The following is a 21281-nucleotide window of genomic DNA, read 5'->3' as shown; positions in this document are numbered from 1 at the left end:
GCTACGGACACCCGGGTGTAAATAGCATTGTTAGCTACGGACACCCGGGTGTAAAGAGCATTGTTAGTGACGGACACCCGGGTGCAAATAGCATCTGCCAAAATTAAACTGGCATCACTTTTCTAACTCGGCAGAATTTCCTATCATGCATTGTTAACAAAAGTAAACAAATAAGTTGTGTAGGCCCCCCAACTGATTCAAATCCACTTGTCCATGCTTCATGTGAAGGCCAGCATTGTTTCCTGCTGACAAACATACAAACAAACCAAACGAAGAAAACATAACCTCCTTGGACAAGGAAATAAAGAACCTCAACACCCCAACACAAAAAATAAACGAACATCTATCTATTATTTGTAACCTGCATCACTGCTATTCATAAAATAATTGAGCCTGAATTTGAGTGCTTTGTGGCAGGAGTAATAAAGGAAAAGCACAGATAGGTAGCATTGATTATGTATGTCCTGCACAGTTACAGTATATTGACAGACCAGCATTTCACAGTCAGATGCTGTTGGTCCTGTTCTGTGGTTTCATTTGTTTGTTTGCAAAGTTGTGTTTTTTCAATACATTTTTTATTCTTAACAGCCATTTTCTGATCTTTTACTTTGTATTTTCTTTATGTCATGCTGATTGTTCACAAAGCCTATAATGTACACATCTGAAGTCATTACCAAGCAAATAATAACAGAACAGAGTTGTCGCTTAGTTGCGGTATATTGTACTTGGTGACACAATTCCCTTCCCCCCTTCAGATCAATCTGGCCATGAGGGCAAACTGGGCTTAGGGCTGCAGTGTATATTAAGATAACCAGATCACCTCAGGTTGACTGACTCAGAGCTCCTATGACTCATCAACATAACTGGAGACTTCTAGTCAGAGAAGAAAAGGACAAAATGTGAAAAATGACATCCAATCAGCAAGCTTATTCTTGCCTGACCTACCAACTGGGAAGAAAACGATCCACATGAGAAAATCTGTCACGCACACATGTGGATACTGTATGTAAACATTGAAATCTGCTCCATTGTAAATGAGAGAAGTTGCGTAATGCTTTTAATGCCATAGCCCAAGAATTCCCCCTATGCTTTGACTATATGGTAGAAGTATAGGACAAATGTATTTCTGGGCCTGGTGCCAACAATACCCAGGAGTGAGATTAAGTCAAACGCTAACTGTCTTCAACTCCTAATTGACCCTCGTTGTAGATGATTTATAGCTCCTCTCCATGGGTGAGACCAAATCATTTAACATTAGCAAACCATTCTCTGCCCCCCCCCAAGGCAAAACACAGCCACGAGCCGGCACAAAGGGAGAATCGCGATCCTCATTCTCCCGTAATAAAAGACAGCAGCATATTTTACCCCTCGCCATCTCTCGTAAAGCGCAGAGAGACAAATGGTGACATGTTATCACTATTAATATGGAAATGAGGTAGTACCAAGGTGAAACATGCATAGAAAGTGCTTTCCAGGAAGGACTCAAGCCTCAGAGAGCATTTGTTGAATTCAGTGACAGGATGGATGCTGGGCCAAGCCTTTACCTGCTCCCAAGCAAATATGTGCTGGTTGAAGTAAAACTGGATCTGCTCGTTGGCGATGTTGATGCAGAGCTGCTCGAAAGAGTTCTTCTTAAAGTTCTCAAAGCCGAAGATGTCCAGTATGCCGATGTTCAAGCCCTTTTCATCCTCTCTGGAGGTGAGATAAATGAAAAGTGAATTAAATGTAATACTTTTTTTACTTAAACATTAATGTGTTTAATGTATTTTGTGTCGAATTACAACTGCAGGTTGACAGAGCCCAAAACAATATATCGGTAACCATCATCAGTGGTCAGAAACAATGCCACTAATCACCCCTCAAATCAGTTCCCTCATAACTTGTCAACACCAGAAGAGTATTCTGCCTTCTTTCAACCTAAAGCTTGAAAATAAAGCATACTTTAGTTATGTCTTCTTTTCAAAGGCTGCATGTGTAAAATACATTTCATTCATACAGTCTAAAAAGTATTTTAATATGAGCTGAATACTAATCTTAGCTTGCTATTGTGATTTAGAAGGACAATGCTAACATGATAATGCATAGCTGCTATGTGGTGACACTATTGTTGCACTATGAGTGCATTAATATGTTGCTTATAAAAAGTCATTATCAAATCACAAGTTATCCAGAGAGGATTCACATTTGTGCACACTATTTCCTCGATAAAAACATTATTAAGAGGACCTCTTTCTGCTCTCATTTCAGGCAAACACACCACATCACATCTCCTGCTTGTGATCTCACCCGAGCTGGCTGTCGGGTCGCAGCAGTGCGTTGATGCGGTTGACTATCCAGCTGAAGAGGCGGCCGTACAGAGCCTTGCCCATGGCGTCTCTCACCTCCGCCGCCTTTTCCACCGTGTTGGGCCTGACGATGGTCTCTCCCCGGGCCACAACACAGTGGGAGGTCAGGGCTTCCTGGAGCTCATCAGAGCGGATACACAGCAGGGATGCCACTAAAAGACGCATTATAAAAGGAAATGAAGTGCACATGTGTAAAGTAGAATCACTACAAGCAATACATGCAGGGTGTGCAAATACCAACCTTGCACAAGTAACCTTTTTTTTCTCGCTCATCGATCACATTAAATAAAAATAAAAAATCTAGACAGCTTTGTAAATTATCAGTCGGAACAGATGTCTACATTTAGAAAATACATTACAGGAGGGAAACAATGTCCTATATGTTTGGTAATGATGCTTCTGTATGACTACAATTGCCTGTTTGAAATGATAGATGACTTAGTTCCAAACAAAGGTTTAATGAGAGAGGCGGAGGATGAGGGAGCGGAGTGGGGGGTGCAGCAGAGGAAACTCAGACTAAAGTTTGGTTTGACATCTTCCTGCACCATGCCTCTCTATCTTCTCACCGTTCTCCAGGACAGAATAATTGGATATGTTGCTCTTGTCGGTTTGATGCTCCGTCGCAACCGGAGAAAACTCGATATCGCCAGAGTTGAGGATGGCGGCCAGAGTGCTGTAAACACTGCCCAGCTCCTGCAGAAGTGATACAACCCCAGAGTTATCTAGTGTTAGGTACCTATTACAACCTCCCCCTGACATATCAGGATGGAAATGAGTCTATAATGTCTATGTTTTACTCTATTATCAACCTTTCCAACACAGCAGTACTTGAATTAGGCATGTCACATTCACAAAGTTATAGCACGTTAGCATTTTCTGAAGCATGAATAGAGTTGTTTGTAGGTGTCAGGCAAGACCCATTTCTTAAATTCAGCTAGCTTGTATTTTTTTAATGGACAGGTCTCAGAGAATACTAATGCATATTGCTATTTAAATAAGCCTCCATTCCTTTGTGTACCCTGCAGCTCTTAGCAAGGAAAACTTTTCTAATAATCGAACTCCTCAAAATAATGTTTCAAAATAAATAACCTTGCATCAATGATCAAGTGCACTCTGTGATTTTAGGCAAGACGAGATGTACTATAGGAGAGAAGGTTGTTACTCGAGTACGGCCTAGTGATTACAGGATAAGTACTATTGACGTGCAGTTCCCAGAGGCAATCAGCTCTTTGGGCCTCATTAGCCTTCACAATGCACAACAATGTGCTTGTGGCTGCATGCTCCGTCACATGCCATATAGACCTTAGGAACTACTAATAGGCCAGTTGTATTTTTTTAAGCACTCTCTGTATAGTATACATGCTTCCATGTTGTCTTCCATATACACAGGAGTGTGAGAGTGCTTCTGTATGAGTGTTGGAATCAAGGTCATGCTGTCAAAAAAACCCTTTCAGCTTTTTGGCCAGTAATTGATGCAGTCGTTTTTTTACCTCCAGGCTGAATCCAATGACTTTGAAACACTGCTCCACGGCATCAAACTGCTCCTTGTAGAAGGTGCTGCTCACTATGTCAGGCCCTAATTTAATATGCTCGTTACACAGATACCTGCAGATAAAAAAAGAAACACCAAGATCAAGATTGCGGCCTTAGTAAGCAGGAGGTTTGCAGTGAGAGTAGAACATAACAGTGTTTAAGAGTAGGGCTGAGGGATGTCAAACCCACTTAGGTGTTTTGCTGTCGGAGAGCCTGTAATGGGCTAGTTTCTTCCTGTCAGCCAGGCCGGCATAAATGTAGTAGAAGATGTGGAAGTTCCTCTCCCCTCTGTGGAAAACACAAAAAGACGAAGCTTTGAAATGAAGGTCCTGAAAGCATTATTTAGCCTTTACTCTATTGACGAATATTACTCCTGTTTAGCAAAAAAGACAATGAAAAGCAAATACAAAAAAGGCAAACAAAATTAAACACGTAGACAAGTCGCACCTCTGATAAGGCTGAAACCTTTTCAGATTTGTTTTTAAAGAGGCATTTCACAGATGTTACGCATAATGATCAGTTTAGAAGTTTATTACTAGAAATGTAGTAAACGGTTACAAGACAAATCAGAAATATAACAATACATGAATGAGTTAGCTTGCAGGCTCAAATGCATTGAAAGAGTTTTTACAGTGATCCTGAGAGCAGTATTTAATACATGATATGAATGATTAACATTGCATACACTAGCTAGTGTACGACCATGTTTTTAGCCATTTTAGCTTAAAGAGCCTGTGACAGTATCCCGACAACTGTTGTGCAATGAAATATTGGGCTACTAGTAATCTCGAAACGTCAGTTTAAAAAAGAAAAAGCGATATCGTTCCGTTAAATATCAATAATTTCGAACATCGCGGGGAAATTCCTTCGACTCATTTTGAAGTTTTGGGGGAACCCGGAAGTGACGTCAATGCGGGAACGCTTCTCTGTGCGGCGAGAGAGCCAAACACACAAAGTGTGTTGTCATGCGTAGAAATTGTGAATTACTGAGTTTAGGCACGTTAATAACGTTTTAATGAAGTTGACTACAGTATATTCATATTTGTCAGTGCTTTCATGTCAATTCGGCGAACATAAACATAAATGATCGTGGTGAAGATGATGATTACATTAGGATTACAAATCGGTAGTGAGAGCTGCTGAATTTCCTCCCGTAGGATGTGATATAAAAACAAATCGATTATTTATGTAGTTGTAAACTCAAGTGGATGAAATTACATTTATTAGTGCTTTCATGTCAATTCGGCGAACATATGATAGATTAAATTATCGTGAGGATGATGATTACAAATCGTTTGTTTGTGCCGGTCTGCATTTCCTGATGAGAAAACAAACCGATGCTTTTTGTAGTTGTAGTACACCAACATGGATTAAACGTGTGTTTTTTTTACCACAATGTTGGGGAAATTAATGGATAAAATGCACGGATTATTATTATTATTCCCACTCCGATCGGGACACTAGGTCCACCGTATCCCCGCAGCGAGGCTCCCCCCGTTGACAGTTTACGTGGGCTGGGTGCAGTGGCGGACTGGCCATCGGGACGAATCCCGATGGGCCGGTCGGATAAGTCACTAGCACATCCCCCATAGGCGGCGCGTGAGGCTCAGGTTTGGGAAGGCTAAATAACTCTTTTTACCTGACGCTGCCCGCCTCCGGCGTCTATAGAAAAGAGATCAACTCATATTACAGTCATATTACAGGATAAAGGAAATACAGTTTAAACTGCCGTATGCAGAGAAGACGTGTCGCACTTATCATTCATATTACATCATCAATCAGATCATCGATCATATATCATATATCTCCTGATCTGAGTCAGCTGAGCCGTATCTGGCCGTGCAACACTTACAGTGTCACATACTGTATGCAGAAGTATTATTTTAAGCAACACATTATGTTGACGAAACACTCGAGACAAATGTAATTAAAGTCAGATCCACTCGTGTCTTAGACGTGAACGCGCTCTCAGCTGGAGAGAGAAACCCTGGCTTGATTTACCGAGTTGATAACCAGCGTCGTCGGACCGCTTAGCGAGATCTTGTTGGTTAGTTTGTTGTTGTTAGTTTGTTTGTTACTCAAACATATCCAGGGTATGCTGAACTGGCTTCGTAGTACAGGGCACAGGTGGCTAGCAGCGCTAATTTCAAGGACACAGACATTATACATTATATTTGTATTTTACCAGGATGCAGTGACACAAATATTTACATATTTACTATCTACAGCACCCGCCGCCCCTGACATCCCCACTCCCCCCGTTGACAATTTACTAGCGGTACCGAAGTGGGCCGGTCGAGAGTCCCGGGATGATTTTTAGTCCCATTCCACCACTGGCTACATGACCATATGATCGCCCATATTGACGCACCCTCATTCCTAAACTTCTAACAGATACAACATAAACCGATCCTTCAGCCTCATGAGCTCTCAGACACGTTCAAAAGTAAACTGTCATCGCTGTCATCGCTTGCTGCTGTGTGCGCCATCGTGCGTTTACATGCAGAAGCTGGGATCCTGAACGGTGCAGCTGGAGCGCTGTGCCCGCAATGACGTCACGCATCATTTGACGGGACTTGAAGAATCCCCGAGAAGATCCAGGAAATGGTCAACATTGAAGGCAGATTAATGGTTATCAAAGTACAAATATCCAAAATCATTTCAGTAACGGTTTTCAAGGGGACAATATTTACTCAAATTAATGGGTTTGGATGATGGGGGAAACTCGTGTCACAGGCTCTTTAAGCCCAATAAGATCACATTTCTAAATTAACCGATTAGTGAACAATTATGTATGGGCACATTTATAGTTATATTTTTCAGCTTTTGTTAAATAACCTTAAGTCAAGGGATTTCTCAGTAAGCAGCCAGTGAAAACATTTTTTTAAATATATATTTTTAGGAGCGATTGCCTTTAATCCAGAGATACCGTGTTGAAGGGACAATGCATGCTATTGCCTAAACCTTCTGCAGTTCGAAATTGAACCTGTGTACTTGGCCGGAGGGACTTATGGCAGCCACTTTGCACTAATTTGTTTTTTCCAACATGAATTCAGCTTTTTTGCCTTTGAAGCTCCGCTGCGGACACTTGCAAGACCACATTCTTTGATAAAGCAGGAAATAAGCTCGCCCCTCCACTTGACCTGTTCCACTCCCCAGGCACACGATAAGAAGAAAAGATGGATTGACTGGAGTGCAGGTGGAAGGTAAATGCCACTGGTTTCAAAGGGAGACGTAGAAGTAGAAAGGACAAGCTATTACACACTGATACCTGATCAGCAAGCATACAAAGAACCTTCTTTGCCATGTCCTTTCAGAAAACATCCAGAGACACAATAACATTTATATAAATGTCAGAAAAGATTGCTTACATGACACAAAGACATTGAAAATAAGTGATATTTACACTGCCTGGTGGATGACTCTGGATTTCTCCAGCAGGTACTCGGATATCTGCGCCCCGACCACTGTTCCTCCGCAGGTGAACTTCATCTCCAGGTACTTCCCAAAGCGGCTGGAGTTGTCATTGATGACGGTGCAGGCGTTTCCAAAAGCTTCCACCAGGCTGTTGACCAGCAGGATCTTCTCCTGAAGTGTCCGATTATTGGCCTGAATAAAACAGGACTCCTCATAAGTAACTGGGAAGTCAATACGGTGGAATATATAATGCTATTTTCAAACAATGTACCTTTATATTCATGTTATTTCCCTCGGAAATGGAACTGCCATTGCTTATTTCATTTCTCTACTTTGAAAAGGGTGAATTGAAAGGGAACTCTCTTTTTAATTTGGTAGAAAATCATGAATGGCATCCCTTAGAACTTCTTAGTTTAAATAGCTTCAAGCCTTACACTCATATTAACAGTGTGTTAGAGCAGGTGGAGGTTCTTCTTTGAGTACCAAAGTTGAAATAAAAATGGTTGAATTACTTTGCTGCTCAGAAACTCATTCAAACGACCTATCCTTTAGACGGTTTCTAATTGATTTCATTTCATGAATAATCCCTATTGGGAATGCCGTAATGTTATTGACAGTATTTAGTACTCACCTTTCCAAGAACTGTCAGCTGCTGTACCAACAGATGCGCGCCCTCTGTTTTCCCAGCTCCACTTTCCCCACTGATCACAACACACTGTGTGCAGAGTCACAACAACTGTTCAAATATGTCTAAGCTCTAACTGACATTCAAAGTGAAGGATTTTATAATAAATATAACCCAAAAGTTGATACTCATATTCATCAGACTTTAACTATTCATACTAATACTACCGCTGTTACTTTATCACTATTAAAAATGATATATTTTGTATGTATCATAAAGCTGTTTAGCACTTGAATAGCCTGAAAACAATTTGACCTTAAAGAATCTTCCAGCACTCAGGATTATTATTATTATTAAATAGTCATTGAGTATTGCCACATTACCTGGTCTGTGTTGTATGACACCATGGACTGGTAGGCGACGTCGGCCACAGCAAAGATGTGTGGGGGGTTAGCTGTGCGCTTAGCCCCGATGTACACTTTAGTGAACTGTGAAGAAAGCGGTTTAAAACATGAATATGAATGTAATGGATAACATAATGAAGATTTCACGAGGAAAATTCAGATAATAGTGGGGTAGGTTTGCAATTTGGTATTAAAAGCAAATCGATGTAACGCATTATATTGCTGTTAAAGGTTTGAACATAGCAACAAACTTATAGCAAAGAAGAACATAAAGTCACTGTTTTAATTTGTAAGGTAAAATTGTAAATGTAAATTGTAAATCTGTAACCCTGTAAGGTGTCCTTGGGTCCCCAAAATAAATGTATTATTATTATTAAAGACTGAGAGGAGAAAGAGTCAGTGAGGTATGACGGAGGCCGACAGATGGGGGTAGTGTGTGTGTGTGTGTGTGTGTGTGTGTGTGTGTGTGTGTGTGTGTGTGTGTGTGTGTGTGTGTGTGTGTGTGTGTGTGTGTGTGTGTGTGTGTGTGTGTGTGTGTGTGTGTGTGTGTGTGTGTGTGTGTGTGTGTGTGTGTGTGTGTGCGCGCGCAGGTGAGGCGAACTGTGATGCAGCCAGGTGAAGAGCTGTGGAGGAACTAATGAGATATGCTCGGCTTCATTCACTGCGTTATTGACCACAAAGGAACACACAGAGACCGGATGTGGACCCACTAACCTGAGGAGTGTATATCTCCATCTTATGGAAAGGATTGACTGCGATGAGGATGTCTCCCACGTATGTGTACATTTGATCTCGTCCATAGCGACTCTGGAGCTGCTCTGTGACCGTGTTCTGAAAGAGATTCACACAACAGGTATAACATGTTTCCTCAATAATCCAACCACATGATGATAAATAACTAGTTTACGTGCAGACTCAAGTCGAGGCCTGGGCCGCCTGTTAATGCATTGTCTTCGTTTCTCCTGTCGTCACACTGCCAGGACAGGTAGATAAACAACAGCAGGGAAGCACCCTCTCCCTCAAACTAGCAGACCATCTTGAAGGATGGGTGGAAATATCCGAGACTGATTGTATCATTCAAGACGTCAATGCAGCGCTCAGAAGTGATAAGTAGCTCTAAATGTTATGTGTGCTAAAGATACTGCAGTGTATTTCTCACTGACAGCAGCACAGGTGAGCAGGGGGAAGTGATGCTGCGTGTTCTAGTTAACAGAGGGAAACATATCAATACGACCAGCACAAAAATGCTTTATCTTTTTCGATATTTGTAAAATGAAGGAAAATAATTGTTGCAAATCCAACTCTCACTTTCTATTTAGCATCTGTTCTCAGCGTCTTCTCAGCAAATAGAGATTGCTTAGTTAGTCGTCATCAAAATATAGATGTTTGATTTAAAATGTTCAAAGCTGTTCTTCTGATGGATTGATATTGATCTGCCTGCAGTATCCACGGCACAAGAGTACACTTTGCACCTCTGCTTTGAAACTTATTATGCTGATGACTTTTATGTGAAACATGTGAAAGCTCCAGAGAAGTCACAAAATGGACTTGAGGTGAGATTAAAAAGGGCAGCCTTAAAATAGAGAAATACATGTGATAGTATTTGTTATAGTTGTACTATATCTGACAACTGTTTACCATTTACCCCGTTTGGCTTTAATTAGTGTACTCTAAGGGGCTATTTCCTTTTGGCTTTAGTCGCGTATAAGTGTTTTGTTTTGTGTATAGATTGTGAACTTTCTTACCTCATCCAGAACTTCTAGGGTGGCGAGGTCGTCCACCTCGTCGTCAGTCTGAGTCTTCATATGGCCTCCTCTTTTAGTGTGGATGCGTTCATGCCTAGAACTCAGAGAACCCACAAGCGACTCTCAGTGAGTAATGTATGTATTGTATAGATGACAATATAAGTAATGTCAATTTAAATTCCATGCCTTATAAGCACATATAATACTGAAGCAGTGCACAGCGCTGCCAATAGTATGGTGCATTGTGTACATTTAAACACACCTTAAACAAAGGTCAACATAAGCAAAGGTCAGTACGCAATTTATTTATTTCCTGAGACAGAATACAGGTTGCCAGAATTCAACTTAAACCACATCTTAAGAACGGCTACATCTGCCTCCAGGAAAACACTTTTGTACCATTTTAAAATAATAACAATATATTTCTTTGCCCTATGCGATAAATAAACAAAACAAGATCATTCATTGATGTATATTTTATTTAATAAACTTCCAGGAGGCCTGTGGTTTCTAAGCCTACTCCATTACACACTACTGTTTGGTCATAATATGTGATAAGTTTGTGAGTTATTTCTTATTACCAGATATTACTTAGTTTGTTATGGTGGTAATACTTTGTATTCTCTGCTAGAAGACCATTTATTGAAACGTTAATGGTAAGTGACGGTCACGACCTTAGTTACACGGTAAGTAAAATCGGTTAAAAAACAATGAGACAACATGACTCAGGAAACAAGACAACAATGTATTTGATGGCAGGGGGGGAGCACATACACAGTCTAAGATCAGCCATGTAGTTTTGCAAATACATGTGTGATCACAACTACAACGCCAATTAGGATCTACTGTACTCCTACTGTGGCATAAAGGTCATAATAGGCTTCTGTTACCTGTCATCACTTTCTCTGCTTCTGTTTGTCTTTCCATGATGGCTTGAACGACAGAAATAGGATTAACATGTCATGATCCGTACGGGCAGTACATACTTTCTGGGCCAGTATTTTGACTCATGTGACGCGAGCCTGCACCTCGAATGAAGCTGGAGCAGGATGGAGCGCTTGTTTATGAGAGTGATGGGGCTTCAGTCCAGCAGGGAGGGTCATTTGGATTATACTGACTGCAAAAGCTAAGCTGCAGCCGACTATATAAACCCTGCTGACAGGAAGGCTTGCAGACTTCAAGTTTTTTTTAGGGTTTTATAACCACATATATCAAACACTCGAAGAGGAGAGGAGTATGCATGTAGAAATGTGAGTGTTTTTAGAAGGAAACAACTTATACACACAACCACAGTTAAGACAATACCTTGTTTTATCAATCACTCCTATTTGTTGGTTGAGGTCAATGAGTTCGATCAGTTGCTTCTGCAGTATTTTCACTTTGCCAACAGTCTGTTTGATGTACACATGCTGGAGGAGGTCTAGCACATTTGGTCTCAGCTCAAAGTCCTTAATCAGACATCTGAGGGGAAGAAGAACAAAAGGTGGGAAGAGGAGTGCAATGCATTTATTGGATTTGTATTCACCGTGCGCCTGGTAAAGCACCTACAGGCGTTACAGACACACAAGCATCCACACTCACTTGCCGATGAAGTCATTAAAGTTGTCTGACCACAGCTCCGGCTGGTGGAGAGTAGGCGGAGGATTTCTGTTAAAGGAGGGAATTGAAAAGATAAATGGAAAGATAAGATGAGATGGGATTTACACAGGTGGGCCGGAGAACAAAAGGCAGAGGCACAGATTGTAACGAGGGAGGAAAATCTTAACAACTCAGCATCGCTGAGTTCCAGGGGATTTTCTGCAGTGGCACAGACGCGTCCCAGCCCCTTAGCAGCTAGGTAGAATTGATACAGCTATATTTTGTTGACATAAAGCAATAGTTAGGACCACTGGCTATCAAATATATAGCCAGATCTTAAAAGCTTAAGGTTTCCCCATGTAAAAATCTCATTCAAACAGACACAGGTCGTACATGGGTTCAAGCATATCAAGCCCTAACAGCCGGCAAACAGCTAAGCTAATTTGCTTGAATTCCTTGTTCTGCTTTAAGTACTTTTTTACAAGAGGTTTCCTTGCAAGTGTAGGAGAGATCAATGCTGCCTGCCAATGTATCAGGGCCTTTTCTCATGTTGGCTCTAACAGCGATAAATACGTTGAATCAGGGGACAAGCATCTCCTGTTTATCCCACAACACACCCAAAATAAGACCGCAAATGCTTGAGACATACTGGATATTCGAGTCTATGTAATTTGCCTCAATTTCTTTCAGGCCACAAACCAAAAGTTGGCTTATATGACTTGTCTGACCAAATCCTACGTAGCTAACTTAAATGCTAACTCTCTAAATCTCAGCTCGCTAGCTCATTTTCTAAATTGTTTCTCAACTTTTGGAATGACTACTGTCTTCTACTGTCCTCTCCTTCATATTTTGATGTGATTTCCCTGCAATCCTGTTGTTTAAAAGTAACAACAAAACCCAATACTATATTTCAAACACTGTGTCTACTGTAGTCAACCAAAACATGTGCACACAATAAAGCTATTGCTTTTAACTCTGCTTGTAAAGTTTGTTTTGTTTATACTGTGTCACGCAAGTTGTAATTTTGGATTGCACAATATCATAATTAAATTCTGCTGTATGAAAGTGAGTGGACAAGATAGAGGACAAAACAACATAAAGATGTTTGCATTGATCAAAAGAAAGATTATCTGAAGAAAAAAAACAATCAAAATGTTTAAGCTACCCTGAATGAAATAAGACCGAGTGTTGTGAAATGGATGCCCTCAGCATGGCTTGACGATGAACCCAGAGTGGTGAGAGGAGAGGAGTGTGAACAGAGCGCCTGGAGCTCTGGCTGCAGCAGTCACATAGATTCTGAGGAAGCTGTGTGATGTCTCCTGTGGAGCACGACCCCCAGAGCGCGCGCGTGCGCATGTGCGTGTGTGCGTGCGTGCGTGCGTGTGTGTGTGTGCAGTGATGGACAAAGTGCTGTGCCTTCAGTATGACAGTGACTGTAAGTGCTTATGCTGCTCTCACACTGGAATCAGGAGACGATAAACAATTATTTTTCACCTTCAGCCCCCCAAAACATACAGATGAGAAACGGGTGGCTGTGCTCTTGGCCTCCACCCACAGGATGAATGGGATCAGTGCCAGGAAGGGAGGGGTTTATGGAAAAAACCCTGCGAGCGGAAAAAAGCAATTTGAAATAAAAAGACTGCGCTTTGTCAGCTGACAGTCTGCAAAGAGAGGCAAATCATTGTGCTTGGGAGCAGGAGCTTTCCTGGATTGCACTATTGCAGCTACACCTAACCTGTGTATTCTGATTAAGCTACTGAGCAAGATGAGAAGTAACCAAGATTGCCTTAATTAAACAATATTATTAAGCAATTTAATGTTTACAGAAATGTGCCATTAGGCACAATAAGTACTTTTACTGTTGGCCCTTTAAGTATATTTTGATGATTGTATTGTACCTATTTAATAAAAAAAAAAAGATATTGTTATTGGTTCTTTAACTCACTGTTAATTAAGAAAAGGTCTTAGATCTCCATAAAACAGTATCAGCTGAAATAAAAAAAAATTCAGACAATCAATCAACAACAATAAAGCAAATGCATCTTTATTTTTACCAAGTGAAAATGCCATACATTATGTTGACGAAATAAAATTCAACATATTGTGAATTGTGTAGAATAAAGACAATTTCATGGTCTTGTCATATTCAAATTGTGGGTATTGTTTTATAATTCCATATCATGTGTAACTAATAAACTCACTGCATGCAAAACATTCAACTGAATTATATGTATTAATACTTGTGATTGATTGGTCTTCTATGGTAGATGGCAGCCAGATGACGGTTTAATAACACTACAATAATGTAGCACGGATTTCTCAGTTCACAGGTTGTAATTAGGAAGTCACCACATGAAGTGAAAAACATGCCAACGGGATAAAGACACTGTTGTTTCTTCACTTTGACACTGTCATTAATATTTTGTATTAAAAAAGGAAGATAGGAAAATGCATGTTGCAAGTTATAAATACAAATAGGGCAGTTTTGTCTCCATGAAATTCACTATGTTTGAGCAAATTGTGCTTTGCTGAATGAATAAGGATTCATTCAGTAAATCATTAGTCAAGTCAAAGTAATACATTTGTGTATGACCTTATCCAATCCTACCATAATAACTACAACTTTTAGTTCCTATCAAATCTGAATATGAGGTTTTTAATCCAGAAAAACACATTTAGCACGGTGCTGTGGCTAACTGGTTAGCACTGTCACCTTAAGCTATACTGTAACTTCATCAGCACCTTGTTTAGAGAGTATTGTTCATAACAGTAGAATACCTCTAAATTGTATTGTGTAGCAAAAGCTTTAAATTATGTTAGATTGCATCGTGCTTATCAAATAAAAATAAAATGTAATTCAATATTTGTGACATGGAAGCTCACCTGGGTATTTTGAAGAGGGCTCTCATTGGGTGGAGTTCAGAGAGGGGAGGGTCTCCATCTCCCAGCTCTATGGCGGTGATGCCGAGTGACCACACATCACAGCGAGCATCGTAGGTTGAGTCCAACTGCTGCTCACACGCTATTACCTACAGCAGACGAAGGACAAAGAAAAGAAAAAAACACAAAAATATAAGGATAAAATATTGAAACAGAAATAAAAAACAGCCCTGTACATTATATATATTACTTTGTCAAACAGCCAGCCATCAATTGATATCTTAGACAGTTATCGTGGGAGGTTGTGACGAAGGTGGCTTCGTCACTATGGACTGACGGCATCAGGCCGGATAGTGTGGCACTTTATTAGCGTGATTGCACAGAGTATGTTGTCTGTGGCTGATGATTGTGTGCACCTGGTGTCCTGTGTTGTCTCCTCCCCCCTCACCTGTGTCTTGTTGTGCTGATTGGAGTGTGTGTATTTGGGCTCTGTTTCCCTGTCTGTTGAGAGGGATGGGTGTGTGTGTGTGTGTGTGTGTGTGTGTGTGTGTGTGTGTGTGTGTGTGTGTGTGTGTGTGTGTGTGTGTGTGTGTGTGTGTGTGTGTGTGTGTGTGTGTGTGTGTGTGTGTGTGTGTGTGTGTGTGTGTGTGTGTGTGTGTGTGTGTGTGTGTGTGTGTGAGTGTGTGAGAGTGTGTGAGAGTGTGTGTGTGTGTGTGTGTGAGTGAGTGAGATCCTTGTGGCTGCAGGATGTGTGCAAGGAGTACAGCAGGATTGAAGCTGTGCCCATGATTTTAATAAATGCCCACGTCGGGTTATATTTGTGGACGTTCTGCCTCCTTGCTTGGTCTGGGCCGCTCAACGGTCAGCCTCACAGAGGTATAACATTGTATTGCCTTTGACTTTCATAGCTTCACCATTTATTATGTCAAAATAACATTACACTTTTGTTTTGGAGAATAAAGTCTCATCCAACAGGTTGAATATTCTGCTAAACGGCACATACTTCTGGAGTAAAGAGGTCACGTTTGGCCCTACTTCCTTAGTAAGCACATTCATGAAACAAACATTAAAAAGAGCAAAATGTATCAAAGGAACCTGTTATAGAGTGTAACAGAGCTCAGCCAAAGCTGCAGTCTCATCATAATCTGCTGTGGGCATTAGAGTGCCCACACACAAACAAACACAACAACAACAATCTTCAGTGTCCTTAGGGCAACATGGTACCCCATCAACAATATGATGCATTTCTCAGTAAAAACACACATTCACCTTTACTGCAAGTATGTTTAAAATCAATAAAAACGGTTTGTTTTATGTACAAACTCAAGAGAAGCGGACAAATCATAATTAGCTCACTAATAAAACATCCTGAAACACAAATGTGGACACACACAAATAAAGTCCCTGTCCATTTCTATTCATAAGAAACAAAATGAAGACACAGAATATCAAAGTTAAAGCAGTTCTCATAAAGACAATTTTGGCATTTAAAATGATAAAAAGAAAATAAGGAGAAAAACGCAACTTACCCGTACAAATCAAAGTTGCAAAAAACAAGATCTTCTTGAGAAAGTAGGTAAGAATGTGTCCCTATAAATGCAATACTATATTATATAATATCTTTAATTAAAAAAAAGTCAAAACAAATAGTTGTATTTGTAATACAAGCATCCTTGATACAAATCTCCCTACTGTCATGAATAAAGCTTTCAATCGAAGACTTTCAAGTTGAGAGAGAGCATCTGAGCAACTTTGCTTAACACTTTACCCAAATCACATTCAAATCTTCACCAAACACGTCACGTATACTGTGATGCACAATTTGCAAGGCATGCAAAGCTCATGTAAAAATGTCCATTTCGATTTTACAATTGAACATGCAAGTTGCCTTAATGAAGGGCAAATCAAGAGGGCAGCATCCCCACTCCTTTAAACTACACATGGTATCCCTCCAGAGAATCGCCTTGAGGTCCAGGTGTGCAGACGGCTGGTTATGGGATGCCATTACGTGTTGAGGTTTTCCTGAAGTGTCGTGGGTTCAGTTAATTAAATATGAATGAAAGCCGTCAGTGTGATAACCCCAAGCATGGCTCTAGTCTTGCCGAACACTCTGTCCTAACATTCAAGATAGCACTTAGCATGCGGTAAAATACCAAGTTACCAGGTGTTACTGAACCTTCTTCAAATTAAATCATTAATAAGGCTAGAGTGACAACTAGCCACTTTGACAGCTAGTTACAGGCAGAAATAATCACCAGAGTAAGCTTAAGATACCTTGTTTTAATAGTAGAAAGATTACATTCTGATTCAAAGGCTTTCAACATGTCAAAAGAAATGGCAACTACCAGATAAAGGAAGCTCTTCTCCAGAAGCCTGGTCAGCTTTCTACAAACCCCCAATTTCTCAGACTTAATGCAACTGTTTTCAAATATGCTGTCGTTTCCCCATAGGAATGAATAAACATGTATGTGTATTATTCGGTTGACTCCCCTTTTAATCTCTGGTATAACATGAGAAGAAAACATCTCAAACGATCTTACTTTCGAACTTGCCTATTAAGATTGGAGGGCACACTGCTTCCTGCTCTGGCAATAAACCGTGTTATTATATGTCAATCTGTCTGTCAGAATATTAAGCTGTGTACTTCCTTGAGATACGTGGATGTGCTCATCAACTTAAAACATCAAAGGTATGAAACAAAACACAGAAACAGCTGGGAGGGGAGAAAGATACAAATTACCAAACAGAATCAACCAGTGCTACAAAGTAAACTCCAGGCAGATGAATCAATAACAAGATCCTACAGCTGAGAGACCGCCTCGCTTTTTGTTGTCCCTTTCACAACACAGGAGAAAATAAGCTACCATAAAACTAGTTCTTGAAGTATTTCTACAAAGAGGGTATGAAACCTGCTGGTGCACTGAGCTATGCTTGGACAGGAAATGAATGACGGCAATCCCTTTTTTTCATGCACATTGTATTTGACAGTGTTATCTCTTTGATGATTATTAAGTGTGGCCCAGTGGGATCTGCTCCAGGCTAATGTAGTGGAAAGGGAGTTTTACTGTACCTCGGGAGCCATCCAGAAGGGAGTTCCCACAGAGGTGTTCCTCCTCAGTCGGGTATTTGTCAGCTGGGCAGAAACACCTGCAGGGAAGAGAACGCACACCGTAGACACTTTAGCCTCGCTCTCAGAACGTGCACTCAGTGGAGACCAATTCCACTATCTCAGGAGCGTCTTTGACATTTGTTTTTTTCCCCACAAACATCAGTCTGGTAAAAGTGATGATCTGTGAAGAGGGAAACAGTACACAGTGGGGTGCTGCTCAACTGATACGTGGCTGAATGGATCTCAGAGCTTTCACGTGTACCACTGATTGAGCCGTCACTATAGTGACAAGGAGGGGAAACAAAACACACACACTCATATACACACAGTGCCAACAAACTGCAATGTGTATCCCCTACAAATGATAGATTGCTTTGCATTACACATTCCTATGTGACTGCAGGTGATTTTGAGGGGCATTTCAAGAACAACATTTGAATACAATTCAGCTGTAAACAGGTTTTGTCAGGAGACAACGTTTCACTGTCTCTCAGAACAACATGTTATGGATTCAAGTTATTTAGAAGCTTCGGGTTTATCTAAATGTAAATAATAGGACAATATGTTTAAATTCAGCAAAAGAGGGATCGTAGAGAATGCTTGTGTGTCCTTATGTGTGTGGTGATGTGCGGTACGATGCTTGACAAGGAACATGCTGACCCACAATCGTGACTTCCTTCCAGTCCAGACAAATCAGTGTCATGCCACTGTAATGTATCCCAGGGCTGGCTCAGCTCAAGCAGCAACTAGGACAAAAGCAGAGCCTCGAGACCAAAGCAGCTACAAACAAACAAAAGGTGATCGGCTGATGCACGACATGCTGTTGCAGAAAAATGTTTTTGTCTTGTACAGCATGTCCAGCCCATTGTCACTCACAATATGTCAAATATGGCAGATTGGTCAGGGACCCTACGCTTTAAGCTATTATGAAATATGTTTGTGTTATAATGCAGGGAACAAAGGTAGCAGTGAGGTGATGTAAGGGAGTGCAAAGTACCCTAACATTTAAAAAGCACAGGATGTTCCCCCAGGGGACACTTGCATTACATGCTACTTACTTAACTAACATTTTGCTGTGATATATTTCCACATAAAAAACAGACTTATCCCTCAGACCAACTGTAATCTTCTCCTTACCAAACGTGCTGCCTAATCCTAACCAAGTAGTTTATCATTCTTAAAATATAGTATATGCATGTGACGTGTAAAACTGACTCAATGTTGCTGCACAACTTGTTACAGCTTAATCAAAGCCATAGGGATCCAAAGGGGTTTTATCTAAAAATGTACCAACATAGTACCCAGATGTGGGAATGTGTCATGACATGATATTGAACATAAATGTATTTCTGAGCGATTGTTTCCTGTAAAAGCTCAATATGTACGTTTCTGTTTTTGACGACTTCATTACATTCGCTATACGGTACAGAAATAGACTGCAGCGGAGTCGAGCAAAGCAGAGGAAACCGATTATGTGGCAAACGTCGAAAGGGGATTAGAAACGTGTGTAGGAGGGGATATATGCGTAACGCACACGCACAGAAACACTTAATGCTGTCACCAAAATAGCAAACCACTACACAGTAACACTTCAACCGGCATTAGTGAGAAGAAACCGAATGTCCAATAAAAAAAAACACACACACACACACACACACACACACACACACACACACACACACACACACACACACACACACACACACACTAAATATACATAAGGAAAGGTGTGTGAGGATTCAGAACTAAAGAACCCCTATTAAAGCTCTCACAACCCCTCTTTCCACTACATTAGCCCGGAGAGGAGCCTAGTGGGCCACACTTAATAATCATCACATAGATAACGCTGTCAATTAGAATATTCATGAGAGACCCATGAACGAAAAGTGCCTCTAATTCTTCCCTTTTTTCTTCTTTTTGGGTACATCTCTTTGCCATTATGTGTCTCTGCTGTTGATGAGTCACTGTGGGGGCTTTATCTCTTCATCTGCTTATTGTAGCGTACACCCCTCCACATGAAAAACCGTTAATCGCAGCGTGACGCAGTAGCATCGAAGCGAGCACGAGTCGGCTTCTTTTTTTCAACTGTTTTCGTCACTGCGCAAGTTTTTATACACAAAGGGTTTCTCTAAACGGTTGCTTCCTTTTTTTTCTTCTCTGATGTCGTCATTTTCAATATCTGATTTAAAATTTGAACTGTCAGCATTGTTAAAGACTTGCAAACAAGCTAAAACAAAAGATGTGAAATAGCTTTTTATGCCTGCTCTGGCTGGAAAAGATTCAACTTTAGACTTTAAATTGAGTTAGCAGGACAGGAGGCCGAGTCTTATCGGCTGATTTCGCTGCCACCATTGTAAGTGAAACACATGACATGTACTCACTCAGATAGATCCTTCCAGAAGTCCCATATGTATATGTTGCATGCCTGACGTTTCAATTTCCTAGCCAAAATCACATCAGAATTGATCAAGACTAAACGTCTACAGCATTGCTCTACCTCGAGCATGTACTAAATGCTAATGATAGCATGCTAACAGTATCCCAATAACGATGCTTAAAGCTGATGTTCACCAGGTAGTAGGCTACACTTGTTTTGTTGCTGGGATAAAATTGTAATTGTCAGAAAATCTCCCCAAAAACTATAAACCTCTTTGTGGTGACAATAAGAGAGTTAAGGAGATAGCTAAGCCAGTATCCTTATGGGATCATGAATATCATAACTGGATCTTTTTTAATATCATATTACAGTCACATGATGCTCTTGCTGCTTTGCCCACCAAATTATCACCTCCAATTCTTACCTCTATTCTTCTGCTTTCTTATCTGTAATGGTGCTTTGCTTTGTCCACAGCTTATATCATGTTTCATTACAAACCCCAATGTTTCACAAAGATAACATTTCGTACTTTCTGTATGCCAACATGCATTTGTTTTGAATAGCCAGCAGAAGGATAAGAGCAGATAACAGTGAATATGTTTACATGGAACTTAACGTGTGATAGTACTTTAGAGCAATTAGAGAATGTCAAGTTATTGCCGTAATGATTTATTGGTCATAATGCTCCAACTTTATTTATTATTATTTATTTTATTATTTATTTATTTTGAGAAAGGGTCAGGTAATATAAGATTATTTTCTCCCTGCTCCTTTTCGGGTATGGTGTGTTTATAGAGACATCATGTTTTGTAAATAATTGTTATACATTAAGTTGTGCATACCATGAACGGAACAAATAAAAATGAAATATATTTTGCTAAATATGTGGGACAATAGCTTCCCTTTACCTACATTATCTGACACTAATAAAGGCTGATGATAGACTTGGCTGTTGACATTTACCAGCAAATATGTAACTGCCACTCTTGTCAAGAGGGACTTAATGCATTACCAGTCTGTCTCAAGGACACTTTTGACAGCTCAAGTGGCTGTAGATGGACACACTGGGCTGTTGTGAATATCAATCCTGTGATGTGGCAGTTTTACACAACCACTAACAGCTCGTACGTAACAACCATAGACTGTATATATAAAGGTAACAACATATGATGCCCTCAGCTTTCTGTTGTAAAAGGCCAGTATCTATATCTATTATAAGCTCTTGTTATATAAGCTTTTTTTTTTTACAGCGTAGATATGCCATTGTA

At 40.4% G+C, this 21281-nt stretch overlaps 1 protein-coding gene across 2 annotated transcripts in view; it reads right to left on the bottom strand.

Annotated features, from left to right (window-relative positions):
- The window catches only part of myo3a (myosin IIIA), a 68361-nt gene that overhangs the window by 26200 nt on the left and 20880 nt on the right, over window positions 1-21281 (bottom strand). The window contains exons 6-19 of one of the 2 annotated variants that reach the window (XM_034108270.2): window positions 17598-17674; window positions 14531-14676; window positions 11651-11716; window positions 11375-11530; window positions 10070-10163; window positions 9039-9155; window positions 8304-8408; window positions 7927-8010; window positions 7285-7487; window positions 4068-4166; window positions 3836-3950; window positions 2912-3038; window positions 2287-2497; window positions 1545-1692 (exon numbers count right to left, since the gene is read on the bottom strand). In XM_034108270.2, coding sequence (XP_033964161.1) covers window positions 1545-1692; window positions 2287-2497; window positions 2912-3038; window positions 3836-3950; window positions 4068-4166; window positions 7285-7487; window positions 7927-8010; window positions 8304-8408; window positions 9039-9155; window positions 10070-10163; window positions 11375-11530; window positions 11651-11716; window positions 14531-14676; window positions 17598-17674 — 1748 coding nt within the window. Of the gene's footprint in view, window positions 1-1544; window positions 1693-2286; window positions 2498-2911; window positions 3039-3835; window positions 3951-4067; window positions 4167-7284; window positions 7488-7926; window positions 8011-8303; window positions 8409-9038; window positions 9156-10069; window positions 10170-11374; window positions 11531-11650; window positions 11717-14530; window positions 14677-14777; window positions 14856-17597; window positions 17675-21281 lie in introns of those variants that run through there. The other variant, XM_034108271.2, reaches the window with a different exon arrangement.

The sequence above is a fragment of the Pseudochaenichthys georgianus genome, chromosome 20, assembly GCF_902827115.2.
Source record: "Pseudochaenichthys georgianus chromosome 20, fPseGeo1.2, whole genome shotgun sequence".
NCBI lineage: Eukaryota > Metazoa > Chordata > Actinopteri > Perciformes > Channichthyidae > Pseudochaenichthys > Pseudochaenichthys georgianus.
The sequence above is the reverse complement of the archived record's forward strand: the minus strand, read 5'-3'. Positions and strand labels throughout refer to the sequence as shown.